The sequence below is a fragment of the Petaurus breviceps genome, unplaced genomic scaffold, assembly GCF_028583685.1.
Source record: "Petaurus breviceps papuanus isolate PSGF00001 unplaced genomic scaffold, PetGlider_PUasm1.0 90865, whole genome shotgun sequence".
Taxonomy (NCBI): Eukaryota; Metazoa; Chordata; class Mammalia; order Diprotodontia; family Petauridae; genus Petaurus; species Petaurus breviceps.
In genome coordinates this window covers 11,158,945-11,172,313 of record NW_027187367.1, presented here as the reverse complement: position 1 = coordinate 11,172,313, position 13,369 = coordinate 11,158,945, and the positions used below count along the sequence as shown (strand labels likewise).

General features: G+C 42.4%; 1 protein-coding gene across 1 annotated transcript in view; it reads right to left on the bottom strand.

The window, feature by feature from the left end:
- Positions 1-7,923: 7,923 nt before the first annotated feature.
- The window catches only part of PNPLA1 (patatin like phospholipase domain containing 1), a 153,245-nt gene continuing 147,799 nt past the window's right edge, over positions 7,924-13,369 (bottom strand). The window contains exons 9-10 of the mRNA XM_069073544.1: positions 8,598-8,688; positions 7,924-8,055 (exon numbers count right to left, since the gene is read on the bottom strand). Coding sequence (XP_068929645.1) covers positions 8,044-8,055; positions 8,598-8,688 — 103 coding nt within the window. The 3' untranslated portion in view covers positions 7,924-8,043. The remainder of the gene's footprint in view (positions 8,056-8,597; positions 8,689-13,369) is intronic.

Genomic DNA, 13,369 nt, shown 5'->3' with positions numbered 1-13,369 from the left:
TGCTTCAGACACTTACTAGCTGTGTGACCTTGAGCAAGTCACTTAATCTCTGTTTGTCTCCAGTTACTTTATCTGTGAAATGGGGATAATAACAGCACGTCATTCCCAGGGCTGTCATGATGATCAAATGAGATAATGGTTCAGTGCAGTGCTTGGCACATAGCAGGTGCCATTTAAATTAACTATCATTATTATTCTAAGTTAGCTATCATTACTCCTTCTAAGAAATGGTCCATAGGAAGGCTGGATATTTTTGGAACAGAAAGAATGTTAGATAGTAAGCTGTGGTGGGGCTCCAAACCCCAACTTTGTTACTTCCTGCCTATATGACCTCAGGCAAACCACTTGACCCCTCTGGGCCTCAGTTTCCCTAATTGGGTGATGAGAGGGTTAGACTAGTAGATTCCTGAATTCCCTCCTATTTCTAAATCTGATACATGCCATGATCAAGTTAGCAGTGTAGCAGGGGAATAAAGGAGATACACAAGTAGGGAAATCACCAAGGTTCTTCTGAGATCTTTTCCAATGCTGAGAGTTTGTGACTGTGTGAGAGTGGAGAGAATAAAGAGAAGGGAGGAAGGAGAGGAGGAGAGAGAAGGAAGATGAGTGCTGAGCGGGGAGGAAAGGGGAAGAGAAATGAGGGAAGAGGGAAAGGGGGATAGAAAAAGAAAAGGAAAATGGACAAAGGGGTAGGAGTGAGGAGGAGGAAGTTCGTATTCAGTCCAGGGAGCTCAAGTCAGTCAACAACCATGTGTTGTGCTCCCCGCTGTCAGTCAGTAATAAGCATTTATTAATAAGCAATTATCATATGCTAAGAGCTGAGGATACAAAGAATGGCAAAAGACAGTCCCTGTTCTCAGGTGGTCCTTCCCCTCCCACAAGCTCACAGTCTAGTGAGGGACACCTGGGATGCATCCATGAGAGAAGGTAACCACTCTGTGTCACAGACCAGAGCCCAGTTAGCAAATGTTGTGGCAAGTGGCTTTGTACCCATAGCATAGACTCACTTCCTGTATGACTTTGAGCAAACCCCTTTCCTCTCTGGGGCTCATTTTCTTCATCTGTAAAGGGTCTAGCTCTAAATCTATGATCTTACAGGTTCAAAGAAATTTGCAATAACTCACCTGTATAACACTGTAAGTTTTTAACACTGTAAGTTTTATAGACCGCTTTCCTCACTGTGACTCCCACTGGTGTCTGGGGAGGGGAGGAAATGCCAGTATGGACCTTTGGCTTCATCTTTGTGAAGGACTCCTGGTAAGGAAAATTAACTCAAATAATGGGGTTCAGCAACTCATCTAGAACTTACAGGCTCAAAGTGTTGTCTGGGGGCACTATAAAGTTAAGTGCCCGTAATCACACAGCCAGTCTATGTTAGGTAGAATTCAAATCTATGTCCTCTCAAAGGCCACGGCCAGCTCTCACTATATCACACTGACTCTTAGTGCAAGTAGCATTTAGTCCCATTTTACAGATGAGGAAACCACAGGCTCATAAAGTCAGCAAGTGTCAGGGTTCAGATTGAAGAATTTTAGTGGAAGAAGGGATCTTCAAGGCCAACTAGTCCAACCCTAAACCCAAGAAGAAATCTTTTCTGTGACATAACTGAGAAGTGATCCTTCTCTCCTCCACATGCCTTGAACTGTCATCGTCTATCACGCGGTCGTAGGGTCCTTCACCATCCTGGTTGCCCTTCTCTGGATACCCACTAACTTGTTCACATTTCATTGAATTGTGGAACCTAGAATTGAATGCAATAGTCTAGATGCAGACTATGAAAGCCCTATGAGCTTATTTCCAGGCAGCACTCATACCAGTCAGGACTTCATTCCTTTCTAGGCTGTACTTACAGTTGGTGCATCTTCCCACACCTACTTTTCAGTTCATTTTAATGTGTTGCCTTCCTCCTTAGAATGTAAGCTCCTGGAGAACAGAGCCTATCTTTTGTAACCCAGTTCACTCGAGCTCATAGATTGGACAATAGGTCCCTGCCTTCCTAGCACAGAGTGAATGTAAATACTAAATAGTAACTGTTTGTCTTTTGACCGGGATCCCTGAAGGTCTTCCCCTCCCAATTTGATTTTTTTTTAATTAAAGGGGCCATCCCTTGAGTATAAGAGGCCTATTCATTGAATGGACATTATCTCACTAAGAGTGAGAACCTGCAAAGGGCTTAGCCTAAAAGGGCCAAGGCCTCCCATTACATCCTGGGCCATCTCCAGTCCTCCTGATGAATATCTGGCCACTGGACCCAGATGGCTCTGGAGGAGAAAGTGAGGCTGGTGACCTTGCACAGCCCTCCCTTACTCAAACCAAAGTTAACTGCAAGTCATGTCAGCATCTCCATGATGCCACAGTCCTCTTAGAGAGCAAAGGGTAAACACAATACAACCCCAGTGCTTAGCACAGTGACTGGTATATGGTAAGCACTGAATTAAATGTTTTTTGACTGACTGACAGAGCTGTCTTAATGCTAACCAATATATATTTTTTTGTAATTACATCAGACTGCTAACTTATATTGAGCTTACAGTCTGCCCAGACTCCAAGACCGTCTTCATACAATCTGTCATTCATACAACAAACACTTGTTAAACACTCTGGGCCAGGCACTGTGCTATACTCTGGGAATACAAAGAAAGGTAAAAATATGACCCCTTCCTTCAAGAAACTCCTTGAATGGGTGAAACAACATACAAAAAAAAGTATCCAAACTCCTGGCTCATCATGCCTCCCCTATCTTGGACCTTCTAGGTTGATTTTTTTTTTCTTTTTGGAGGGAGGAAGGTGGGGCAATTGGGGTTAAGTGACTTGCCCAAGGTCACACAGCTACTGAGGGTAGGAGGTCAGATTTGAACTCAAGTCTTCTTGATTCCAGGCCCAGTACTCTATCCACTGAGGCCGGATTTGAACTCAGGTCCTCCTGACTACAGGGCCGGTGCTCTATTCACTTCCCCACCTACCCACCCTATTCTAGGTTGATTTTTAAACACAAGTGTAAGACTTGCATTTATCTCTATTAAATTCAGATCTTTCTGGATTCTGACCCTCTCATTAAGTGTGTTAGCTTTCTCTCCCAGATTTGTGGTATTCAAAAATCAGTGAACATGCCAGACATGCTTTTATTCACAGCCAGTATTTATAGGGCATGTTAAAGTTTACAAAGTAATTGACAAATATCATCTCATTTCATCCTTGAGAGAACCCCAGAAGGTAGGTGCTATTATTATCCCCTTTTTACAAATGGGGAAACTGAGGCAAACAGAGGGTCAGCAATTTGCCCACAAAACGAGTAACTGTCTGAGTCTGGATTTGAACTTGGGCCTTTCTGGCTCTAGGTCCAATGTTCTGTCCACAGCACTTCTTAGATTTTTTTTGTCATTGACAGAAGAGTTAAATAGCATTAGAGCAAAGCACAGATCCTTTGGGCACTTCACTAAAGATCTCCTGCCAAGTTGATATCAAGGCATTAATGACCATTCCTTGAGTCTGGTCTTTCTACTAGTTCTGAATCTATCCTTTTCAGTTGTATCCAACTCTCCATGACCCCTTTTGGGGTTTTCTTGGCAGAGATAATAGAGTGATTTGCCATTTCCTTCTCCAGCTCATTTTACAGATAAGGAAACTGAGGTGAACAAGGTTAAGTGACTTGCCCAAGGTCACACAGCTAGTAAGTATCTGAGTCGAAATTTGAAATCAGGAAGATGAGTCTTCTTAACTACCTAGCTGCCCAGGAATATACTATTGTTCTCTAAGAAAGGATAAAAGGGATGATTTTAGAAAAATCCAGGAAAACTTGTATGCACTGATGCAGGGTGAAGTGAGTACGACCAGGAGAACAATTTTATTATAAGGTAGAAAGAAAACCAGAATTTATTAAGTATTGACTATGTGCCAAATCCTTTACAAATATCTCATGTGATCTTCACAACAATAACTGAGGAAACTAAGGCAGATAGAGGTTAAGTGACTTGCCTGAAGTTGATGGAGGGATGGCAATAGGTTATACAGGGGCTCTGAGGACCCAGAGTCCCTGCTGTGCAGTCTGGAATGAATTCACTAGGCCCAAGCAATCTGGAAGTCAGGATTGTAAAAGTTTATTGTTACACTTTACAGTGGGCAGGGGTTCTTAGGGAACCTGAAAACTTAAAGTGGTCACAGGTATAGTTTTTGAGGAGTCACGACAGTAAATCAGGTGTCAATTACTATAACTAGGTGCTAGGTGAGTAAGGGTGGATTAGGGAGGAGTTAAGGAGTGGTCAGAGCTTAAAGGGACATGCACTTTTAATGTCAACTGTGCAGGCGTATTGCCCATAATTCACTGGGAAATAGCCCAAGAGGGGGGCTACCTGGAGGTGTGTTTCTAGGCTTGATATGTCACTAAGTCAGCTAGTGGTCAGGGCTCACTGAGAAGTGCCTAGTCTGCCACCCATCAGTGTCATGTTTGACAAGATGGATGTTGGGAACCAAGGCTAAGGGAGACTCAGTATGTATATAATTGGCTAAGGAGTTAACCTACAGATAGTGCATTGAAGGATTCATAGGTGCAGCTGGCCATTATCCTAGGGGGAGATAACATTTGCCTAAGCTAAAATGTTTATAGAGGTTTTAGTGAGGGATTCATAGGTGTAACTTATTATTGTTCCAAGCAGAAATAAACAGTTCATGGGTTGTTGCTGGGCAGAGTGCTGGCAGGGGGAAGGGGCAGAGTTAATGCTCTGGGGGGGGGGGGATGTGATTTTACAGACTGGTTTTACAAATTGATTTTACAAACTGATATTACAGACTGATGTTACAGACATAGATCCCAAGCACCCCATCAAAGTCACATAGCTAGTCAATATCTGAAGCAGGATTTGAACTCAGGCCTTCTGGACTCCAGGCCCAGCCTTCTATACACTACACCCCAGCTGCCAGCTATAACAACAACATTATTAAAACAAACAACTTTGAAAGACTTAAGAATTAGGTAGTTGGCAAGGTTCTGGAATCAGAACAGATCTGAATTCAAATCCTGCCTCAGACACTTGTCATGTGACCTCTGGGCAAGTCACTTAACTTTTGTCTGCTTCAGTTTCATAAAACAAGGATAATAATATCACCTACTTCCTGGGATTGTTTGAAGGATGAGATTAAATAATACATGCAAAGCACTTTGTAAACCTTCAACTGCTATAGAAATGTTAGTTATTGAGGGAATTGAGGGATTGGGAAAGCAAGTGGCTCATTGTGAGACTTGAGTGAAACACACTGACTCCATCTTCTGACTTAATTTTGGTTCTAGGTCAGTTCACCTATGGGTTTAGTTCAATTTCTGTTCTGTGAGAAAACTTTATTCAATTGTGGGAATTGAGAGAAAATTTTATTTCATTGTTTGAACCCGGAGCTGCATAGCTGGGAAGCTGGACCAGCTCTCCCTGCTGTTTGACACCCTTAACCAATGACCAACCTTGGTGCCAACCTGAAACTTGGGCAGATCTGAAAATTGATGCAATGAGTTTTCTCACAATTATCTATCTCAAGTAACCCCTATGTCTTATCTGAAAACTGGCCCCATCCTGTTCAATTAGTTATTGATTCCATGTTCCTTTGATTGTTTACAGACACTTGGGGAGCGTGGGACACCTCTTTTTCTGAATTCAAGGAATTGTATCTGTTCACTCTCCCCCCTCCCAACTTGAAAAATCCCTAATCTTTCATCCAATTAAAAATCAGGTTACTTAATTTCGTATTCTGGTTAATTAATTGGCTTTATTTGATTAATTGTTTTTAATACATAAAAATCTGTCACTCTGTATTCAGGGTCTTTTGGACTGACTGAGGAGTTCATTGACCCATTTATTACACCTGTCTTATTAATCAATTCTATGGCTCAGAATATTTCCTCAGTTATTATTCATTATTCCAATTGGCATTCATTGCTTAATAAATTGATATACTCCAGAGTTCTTGCTATGTTGGGGGAGGGAGGGAGAAAAAAATTGGAACTCAAAATCTTCTAAAAGTGAATGTTGAAAACTATCTTTACATGTAATTGGAAAAAATAAAGTGGGAAAAAGGACCAAAAACCCTGATAAAAACAAACCCACCAGACTACTTTCACTATAGCTCTAAAATGTAAATAAACAAACAAATGAATAAATAAATAAATAGATGTACTCAACTTGAACCTTTGCTTCCTCAGTCTCTCATCTTTTTCCACCACAGTTACTAACTATTATCAAGTCAACAAATAAAGTCAACCAGCGTTTAAGTGCTTACAATGTGCCAGGCCCTGTGCTAAGCCCCCGAAATACAAATACAAACAGAAATACTGTCCTTGCCCTCAGGAAGCGTACATTCTAATGAGGAAAGACTGCACACAAAGGGAGCTAAAAGGGAGAGGAAGGGATGAAGTTACCCGACCTGAAGAGCGTTACTGGGAAGGTCTTGAAGAGTCAGGAGCAGAGCCTGGAGGAACATGAAGACATGGCTGGCCTTGACCTCCTACTTAAAAGGGAGGTTTTGAGAAGGAATCAGCCAATCAAGGGAAGGGGCTGAAGGGGCTGTGAGTACTTTGAATAGGAGAAGTATCCAGGGGTAGAGTGAGCTTCCAGGGAGAAGAGGTTTCTGTGGCATGAGAGAGGTCTAGGAGAGGCAGGAGTGCAGGCTGGATAGGATCATTATTGTCAATGCAATGGCCAACCATGATTCCAGAGACCCAGTGAGGAAGCCTGTTACCTACCCCTAGGCAGAGAGGGGATGGACTCAAGATACAGAGTGGGATGGACAATTCTGGACATGGACAATAAGGAATTTGTTCTGCCCGACTATGCATATTTGTTGTAAGAGTTTTGTTCTGTTCTGTTTTTCAAAAATAGATGCTTATAATTGGGGGGTAGAGAGGAAGTAAAATAAAATAAAAGTTAAATTTGAAAAATACTCTTTCAACTCCTCCCAAACTGAACTTGGAATCATAGGACTGGAGTTCAAATCCTTGACCTATGTGACCTTGGATAAGTCACCTAACCTCCTTGGGCCTCAGTTTCCCAAATCAGTAAAACAGGATTAAACTAGATGGTCTCCAAGGTCCCATCTAGCTGTCCTAAATGTTCCAGTGATAGTTACTAATCTGAGCTGCTTGCACAGAAGGAGCAGCATTTTAATTTAGTCAAAAACTCTTTGGATTCAGATTTTTTTTTCATGTAAAAAGGAAATCACCTATCTTCTCTCTTCCCCAAAATAGATGGGGAAATTCCAATAGACTCTGAATCCAAGATTACTGATGGTGAGTCATTGCAAGGAGAAGATTTTGAACAAAGTACCTTGAACTTCAGATTTCGAAACAGGGATGGAGCTTGTTTGGGGATCTCCTGTCATTGTTCTAGAAAGACATGTTTCTATCCTAAAGTGAAATATCAAACCTGAGAAATGGGGAGAGTTGTTCACAGGCAAAAACTTCTGAGCACCTCTGTGGTACTCTTAAAGATGCCACACTCTGTCCATTGTTCTGTCTCTAACAGGGACACCCAGGGATGGGTATTCGAGAGTATGATGTCAGCTTCATCCAGGTGATGTGTAGGCTCCAGAGAACCTCACCCCCTCACTGTGAGCAGAGATCCTGTCCTATATGTCTTTAATTTCCTTCTACTGCTTAGCAGGACTGTAATAACAATGTTAATAATTATAAATAATGGTCACAACCTTTCTGCCTCAATTTTCCTCATCTATTAAATGGGAACAATAATAGCACCTACCTCTCAGGGTTATTGTGAGGATAAAATTTTATAAAAACATTTTGCAAACCTCAAAGTGCTTTATAAATGCTAGCCATAATAACAATTGCCCTTTGTATGACGTTAAAAAATACATTTTTATTAATATCTTGTTTCAATGTAAAAACATCCTTCCCCCAGTCCCTTCCCAGAAAAAAAAAAATCCCTTTATGATAACTGTAATACAGAGGATCAGTACAAAGAGGGTCATCCCACACAGAGAGAGCCTTGACAAACTTTATTGATGCTCACAAGGGGAGGAAGAGAAGAGCTGCTTGCGGGAGTACTCTCAGTGTGTGGCCTCCTGTTGCAGCAAGCACCCCAGTGTCCCCAGGGTGCCTGCTCACACAGGTTCTTGGATCTGCTTTGTTAAAGGAAAGCAACTCAAAATGGGTTAACAAGCTTACTTTAATCAGTCAGACATATATCATTTACCTTGTTCAGGAGAAAAGGTCAGCACCCTGAACCTCAAAGTATACAGGCATAATTATCAAGACAGAAACATCAAGTAGACAGATTTCCAAACTGTCCAACCATTACATCCATACCCAGTCAACATCTGGGTTTCCACATTCTGGGTTTTTCAAAGCCGGGGGACTCTCAACAACGGCTTCCCAGAATTCAGATCAAATCACAGAATACTTCTCAAAGTGAGTCCCAAAAACAAAGCTACACATCAGGGCTTATATAGCCTTCTCCTGGCTCAGAGAATGTAACAACCTTATTGACTCACTGGCCAATCAAGAAGTATCTACTGAAAAACAAGCCTCCCCCACCCCAGGCTTCAGGTGCACATTAGCCTAGGGGCAGGGAAGATCTTTAAAATTTACATTCTTATTACACCTCCATGCCCAGGCAGGTGGTCAGCATACAGTAGGGGCATTCATGGTCTGGTTGAGGGCCCAGATCCCCTCCAGTCTCAAAAGTATCGATCCTGTGAGACAAAGATGTATGATGTCAAATGAGAGACTGCCCTCTTATCTAAAGGACCAGTAAATGAACACAGCACAGGCCCTGGAGTCAGGAGGACCTGAGTTCAAATCCAGCCTCAGACACTTAACACACCTACTAGCCATATGACCTTGGGCAAGTCACTTAACCCCAATTGCCCTCCAAAAAGCAAAAAACCAAAAAGAACCAGTAAAGAGAGATTATTTTCTAAATTACCTAATAAGGAGGGAAGAATGAGAAATAGGGAAGTAGAAAGCTTAACCCTATTAGTACCATTCAATCAAGAGACTGAAATGGGGGAGGGGGGTGGATGAGTTGGGTCTGTACCAACCAAGCTGTTTTTTACTGGTCAACAAACAATAAAGAAGAAAAAAAAGAGGAAGGAGAAAAGTTTCAGAAAACTAGCCAACACACCAAAGGAGTTATGCCACTGTAGACAACATTCCACTCCCAGGGTTCCCCACCTCTGCAAAGAAATGTCATCTTCTGCATGTATCTTCCTTTTGGCAGAGCCTGGCCTTTGTAGGTCCCCAGCAATCAGCTTTGAGCTTGTTGTGGTTTTCATTTATGTAGTTTTAGTCATTGTATAGAGCAGCTAGGTGGCTCAGTGGATAGAGCTCTGGGTCTGGAGTCAGGAGGATCTGAGTTCAAATTTGACCTCACTGGCCTTACTGTGTGACTTTGGGCAAGTTACTTAACCCTGTTTGTCTCAGTTTCCTCATCTGTCAAATGAGCTGGAGAAAGAAATGGCAGACCATTCCAGTATCTTTGTCAAGAAAACTCCAAATGGGATCACAAAGAGTCAGGCATGACTGAAACAATTCAACAACATTGTATATATAGTTTTCCTGGTTTCTGCTGACTTTACTTTGTCTCCTTTCATTTATAACATTTTAAAGTTTCCAGTCATTTGCACACACAATCTCAAGTGAAGCTCCTAACAACACCATAGAATAGGTATTGTTGCTAATGTTGTTCAGTCGTGTCCAGCTCTATGTGACCCCATAGATGTTGTCCATGGGGTTTTCTTGCCAAAGATATTGGAGGAGTTTATTATTTCCTTCTCCAGCTTGTTTTCCAAATGAGGAAACTGAGGCAAACAGGATGAAGTGACTTGCCCAGGGTCATACAGTTAGTAAGTGTCTGAAGCTGGATTTGAACTCAGATCTTCTTGACTCCAGGTCCAATGCTATATCTACTGTGCCACCTGGCTGCCCTCATAAGGGGGGAATAATTATCATTATTCCTGTTTTACAGCTGAAGAAACCAAAGCTCATAAAGGTTATGATTTACCCATGATCACCCAGTGGCTAAGTGGTAGGGGCAGGATTTGAACCCAGTTCTTCCTGACTCCAGGTTATTGTGTTAGTAGGCTGAAGCCTGGAGTCAATGTCAGTGCATTTTCCTAAGTCTGTTTTCATCATTGGACCCTGGAAATATGCTCAGGACTTAGCTGAAGAAAACTCTCTGAAGGGTAAAGACCACTTGGGCCAGGACAAGTTTCAGTCAAGCCCACTCTTTCAATCTTTTGCCTCAGGACCCAATTTAAGCCACGAGTACTCTCAACAACATCTTCCAAGACTATGCCCTAGCCATATGCACCCAGCCAACTTACCCCATTCCCTTCTCCATTAGGCTCTTAGCCAAGTCTATCTGTAGCTCCCTTTTCGTTATTCCCCCTGCAATGGTACTGAGTAGGGGTCAGATTTGTAGTAGGTGAGACAGGTTTTAGTCAAGTGTTTTTGGTGTGCTTGGAGAAGATGGTGGTGGTAATTTGGAAACACAGGGCCCACTGGTAGGGTTTAAAGGTCAGCTGGGTCTTATAATTGAGTGATGATAATAGTTTCTTAGCTCTAACATATCTCCCAATCCATGGGAAGCAGACTCCTAGTACTAGTTAACATATCCTCAGTTTCAGAGGAAGACTATTTGAAAGCACTGATGAACCATGAAAAGACTTACAACTTCTCCCTGTTTACATGTATCCTTTGGAACCCAGGTTTCCAGCTAAGCCTAGAGCATTTTGCATGAGATTCTCTAATTGATGAGGGAAAATACTCCAGACTAGTCAAGAAATGGGTTATACCTGGGGACAGCTAGGTGGTACGGTGAATAGAGCACTGGCCCTGGAGTCAGGAGAACCTGACTTCAAATTTGACCTCAGACATTTAACACTTACTAGCTGTGTGACCTTGGGCAAGTCACTTATCCCCAATTGCCTTGCCTTTGCCCCTCCAAAGAAATGGGTTATTCATTCATTAAAGCCTATACCAGCAACTCAGACAGATTATGTACCATTGCATCCGCCAAGGAATTCCTTTGAACCTTGGACCTAGACAAAGGTCCTTTATTCTAGCCATTATACCACAGAGTTGGCTACATCATAGTAAATATTTAGATTGCTTCATTGTTCTCTTTGGACCAATAATTTCAGGGGGCAGCTAGGTGGTGCAGTGAATAGAACACTGGCCCTGGAGTCAGGAGGACCTGAGTTCAAATCTGGCCTCAGATACTCAACACTTACTAGCTGTGTGACCTTGGGCAAGTCACTTAACCCCAATTGCCCTCCCTTCCCCCCTGCAAAAAGCTAATAATAATAATTAGCATTTACACATGGTTTTAAAGTTCCCAGGGACAGTCAGGTGGTGCAGTGGATAGAGTGCTGGAGTCAGGAGGACCTGAGTTCAAATCTGACCTCAGATACTTACTAGCTGTGTGACCTTGGGTAAATCACTTAACCTCATTTGTCTCGGTTTCCTCATTTGTAAAATGAGCCAGAGAAGAAAATGGCAAACCACTCCAGTATCTTTGCCAAGAAAATCCCCAAAGGAGTCACAGAGAGTCAGACACAACTAAAAAGTGCCTGAACTAGGGGGGGTCAGGTGGCTCAGTGAGTAAGAGCACCGGCTCCAGTGTCGGGATGACCTGGGATCAAATCCGGGCTCAGATACTCAGCACCACACCCAGAAATAACTGGCCATGTAACTTTGAGCAAGTTACTTAACCCCAATTGCTTAAATAAAAAAAAAAAAGTACCTGAACTAAAGGAAAAGTTCAAAAGTGCATTGCAAATATGAGCTCGTTTTATCCTTCCAACAACCCTGGGGGGTAGGTGCTATAATTATCCCCATTTTACAAATGGGAAACTGAGGTACAGAGAGGTGGTAATTCACCCAGGGTCATACAGCTTGTCAATGCTTGATGAAATCAACTCATTTCTTACTTACCCTTTATCCCCCTGCGCCACCTAGCGGCCCCTCAGAGAACTAGATATCCGTATTAAAACGACTCAAACCTATGAGCTTTCTTTTACTATCTAAAGTCTCTGTAGTTTCAAGTCGTGTCCACCAGATGGCGAATAAGGACACGTTTTCACGATGATGAACAGACTCTCAGCGGCTCTTCCTCCCCAAGTCACCTGGAGGAGAGGACAAAGCTGTGTGTGCTGGAACTCAGCAGATTGTTTAATTGTGAGTAGGTGGCTCAGTGAGTAAAGCACCGGCCCTGGAGTCAGGAGTTCAAATCAGGCATCAGAAATGTGAGAATCCAGGAAAGCAGAAACACTGATAGGAGTGGGGAACTCAAGGCCACATGTGGCCCTCTAGGTCCTCAAGTGTGGCCATTTGACTGACTCCAAACTTCACAGAACAAATCCCCTTCATAAAAGTAAAACTTGGACTCAGTCAAAAGGCTGTACCCAAGGACCTAGAAGGCCACAGGTTTCCCCCCCACCCCCCCACCCTTCGCTAGAGCCTGGCTTTCAAGGCCTTCCCCAAATTAGCCCAGACCCACCTGTCCAACCTTATCTCATTGTTCCGAATCTAAATTAGCATTTATTCAGCTTAGCAAGGATTTCCTCAGAAGAATCAGATATATCAGTAATGGATAAATCAATAGATCTTTTATCATGGAACATTCTGACTCAAGCCAAGAGTTATTCATAACCTAAAATGAAATCCTTGGCTGGGCAGGGGCCACAAGAGAAAAGGGAAATGGAGGGAATGGGAGCTCAGCTGACAGGGTTCTGAGCCGCCTGGTCTTCAGGGCAGATGAGCAAGAAGAGGAGTCAGAGAAGATTTTTCAGACTTGGCTTTGTCTCATTCTTAAGCAGAGGAGGATGTAATCACTTTCACACCAGAACAGTTCATTTCAATTCAACCTAATTCAACAGATATTGAGTAAGCACTTACTGTATGCTGGAGGCTGTGTCAGGTGCTAGGGCTAAAAGACCCAAAGACAGACAGTTCTCACCTTCAAGAAGGTTCTATTCTATTGGGCTTATGGGTTTTTTTTTTAATGTTTTATTGTATTTTATTTATTTATTTTAAACATCTACCAATTATATTTTAACCTGGTTCTGGCTGTGTGCATCTTGGATATCTCTGACTTAAATATTTTAGAACCGAAGAGGCAACAGTGAACAGCTAGTTGAATCCCCTTATCTTACAGATGAGGAAACTGAGGCAGGCTCAGATACTTGAGACTAAAGTCACATTGATATTAAATGGCAGAGCTAGAATTCAACCTCAAGTCCTGTCACTAAAAACTTCTCTTTTTTTCCACTATCATATTTGCCAAACCTGCCAGCACACCTTGTATTTTCTGGCCTCTACTCCAATGCTCACATCTTTCCCCTTTCCTAAGACTGTTTGTCTTCCTTTACT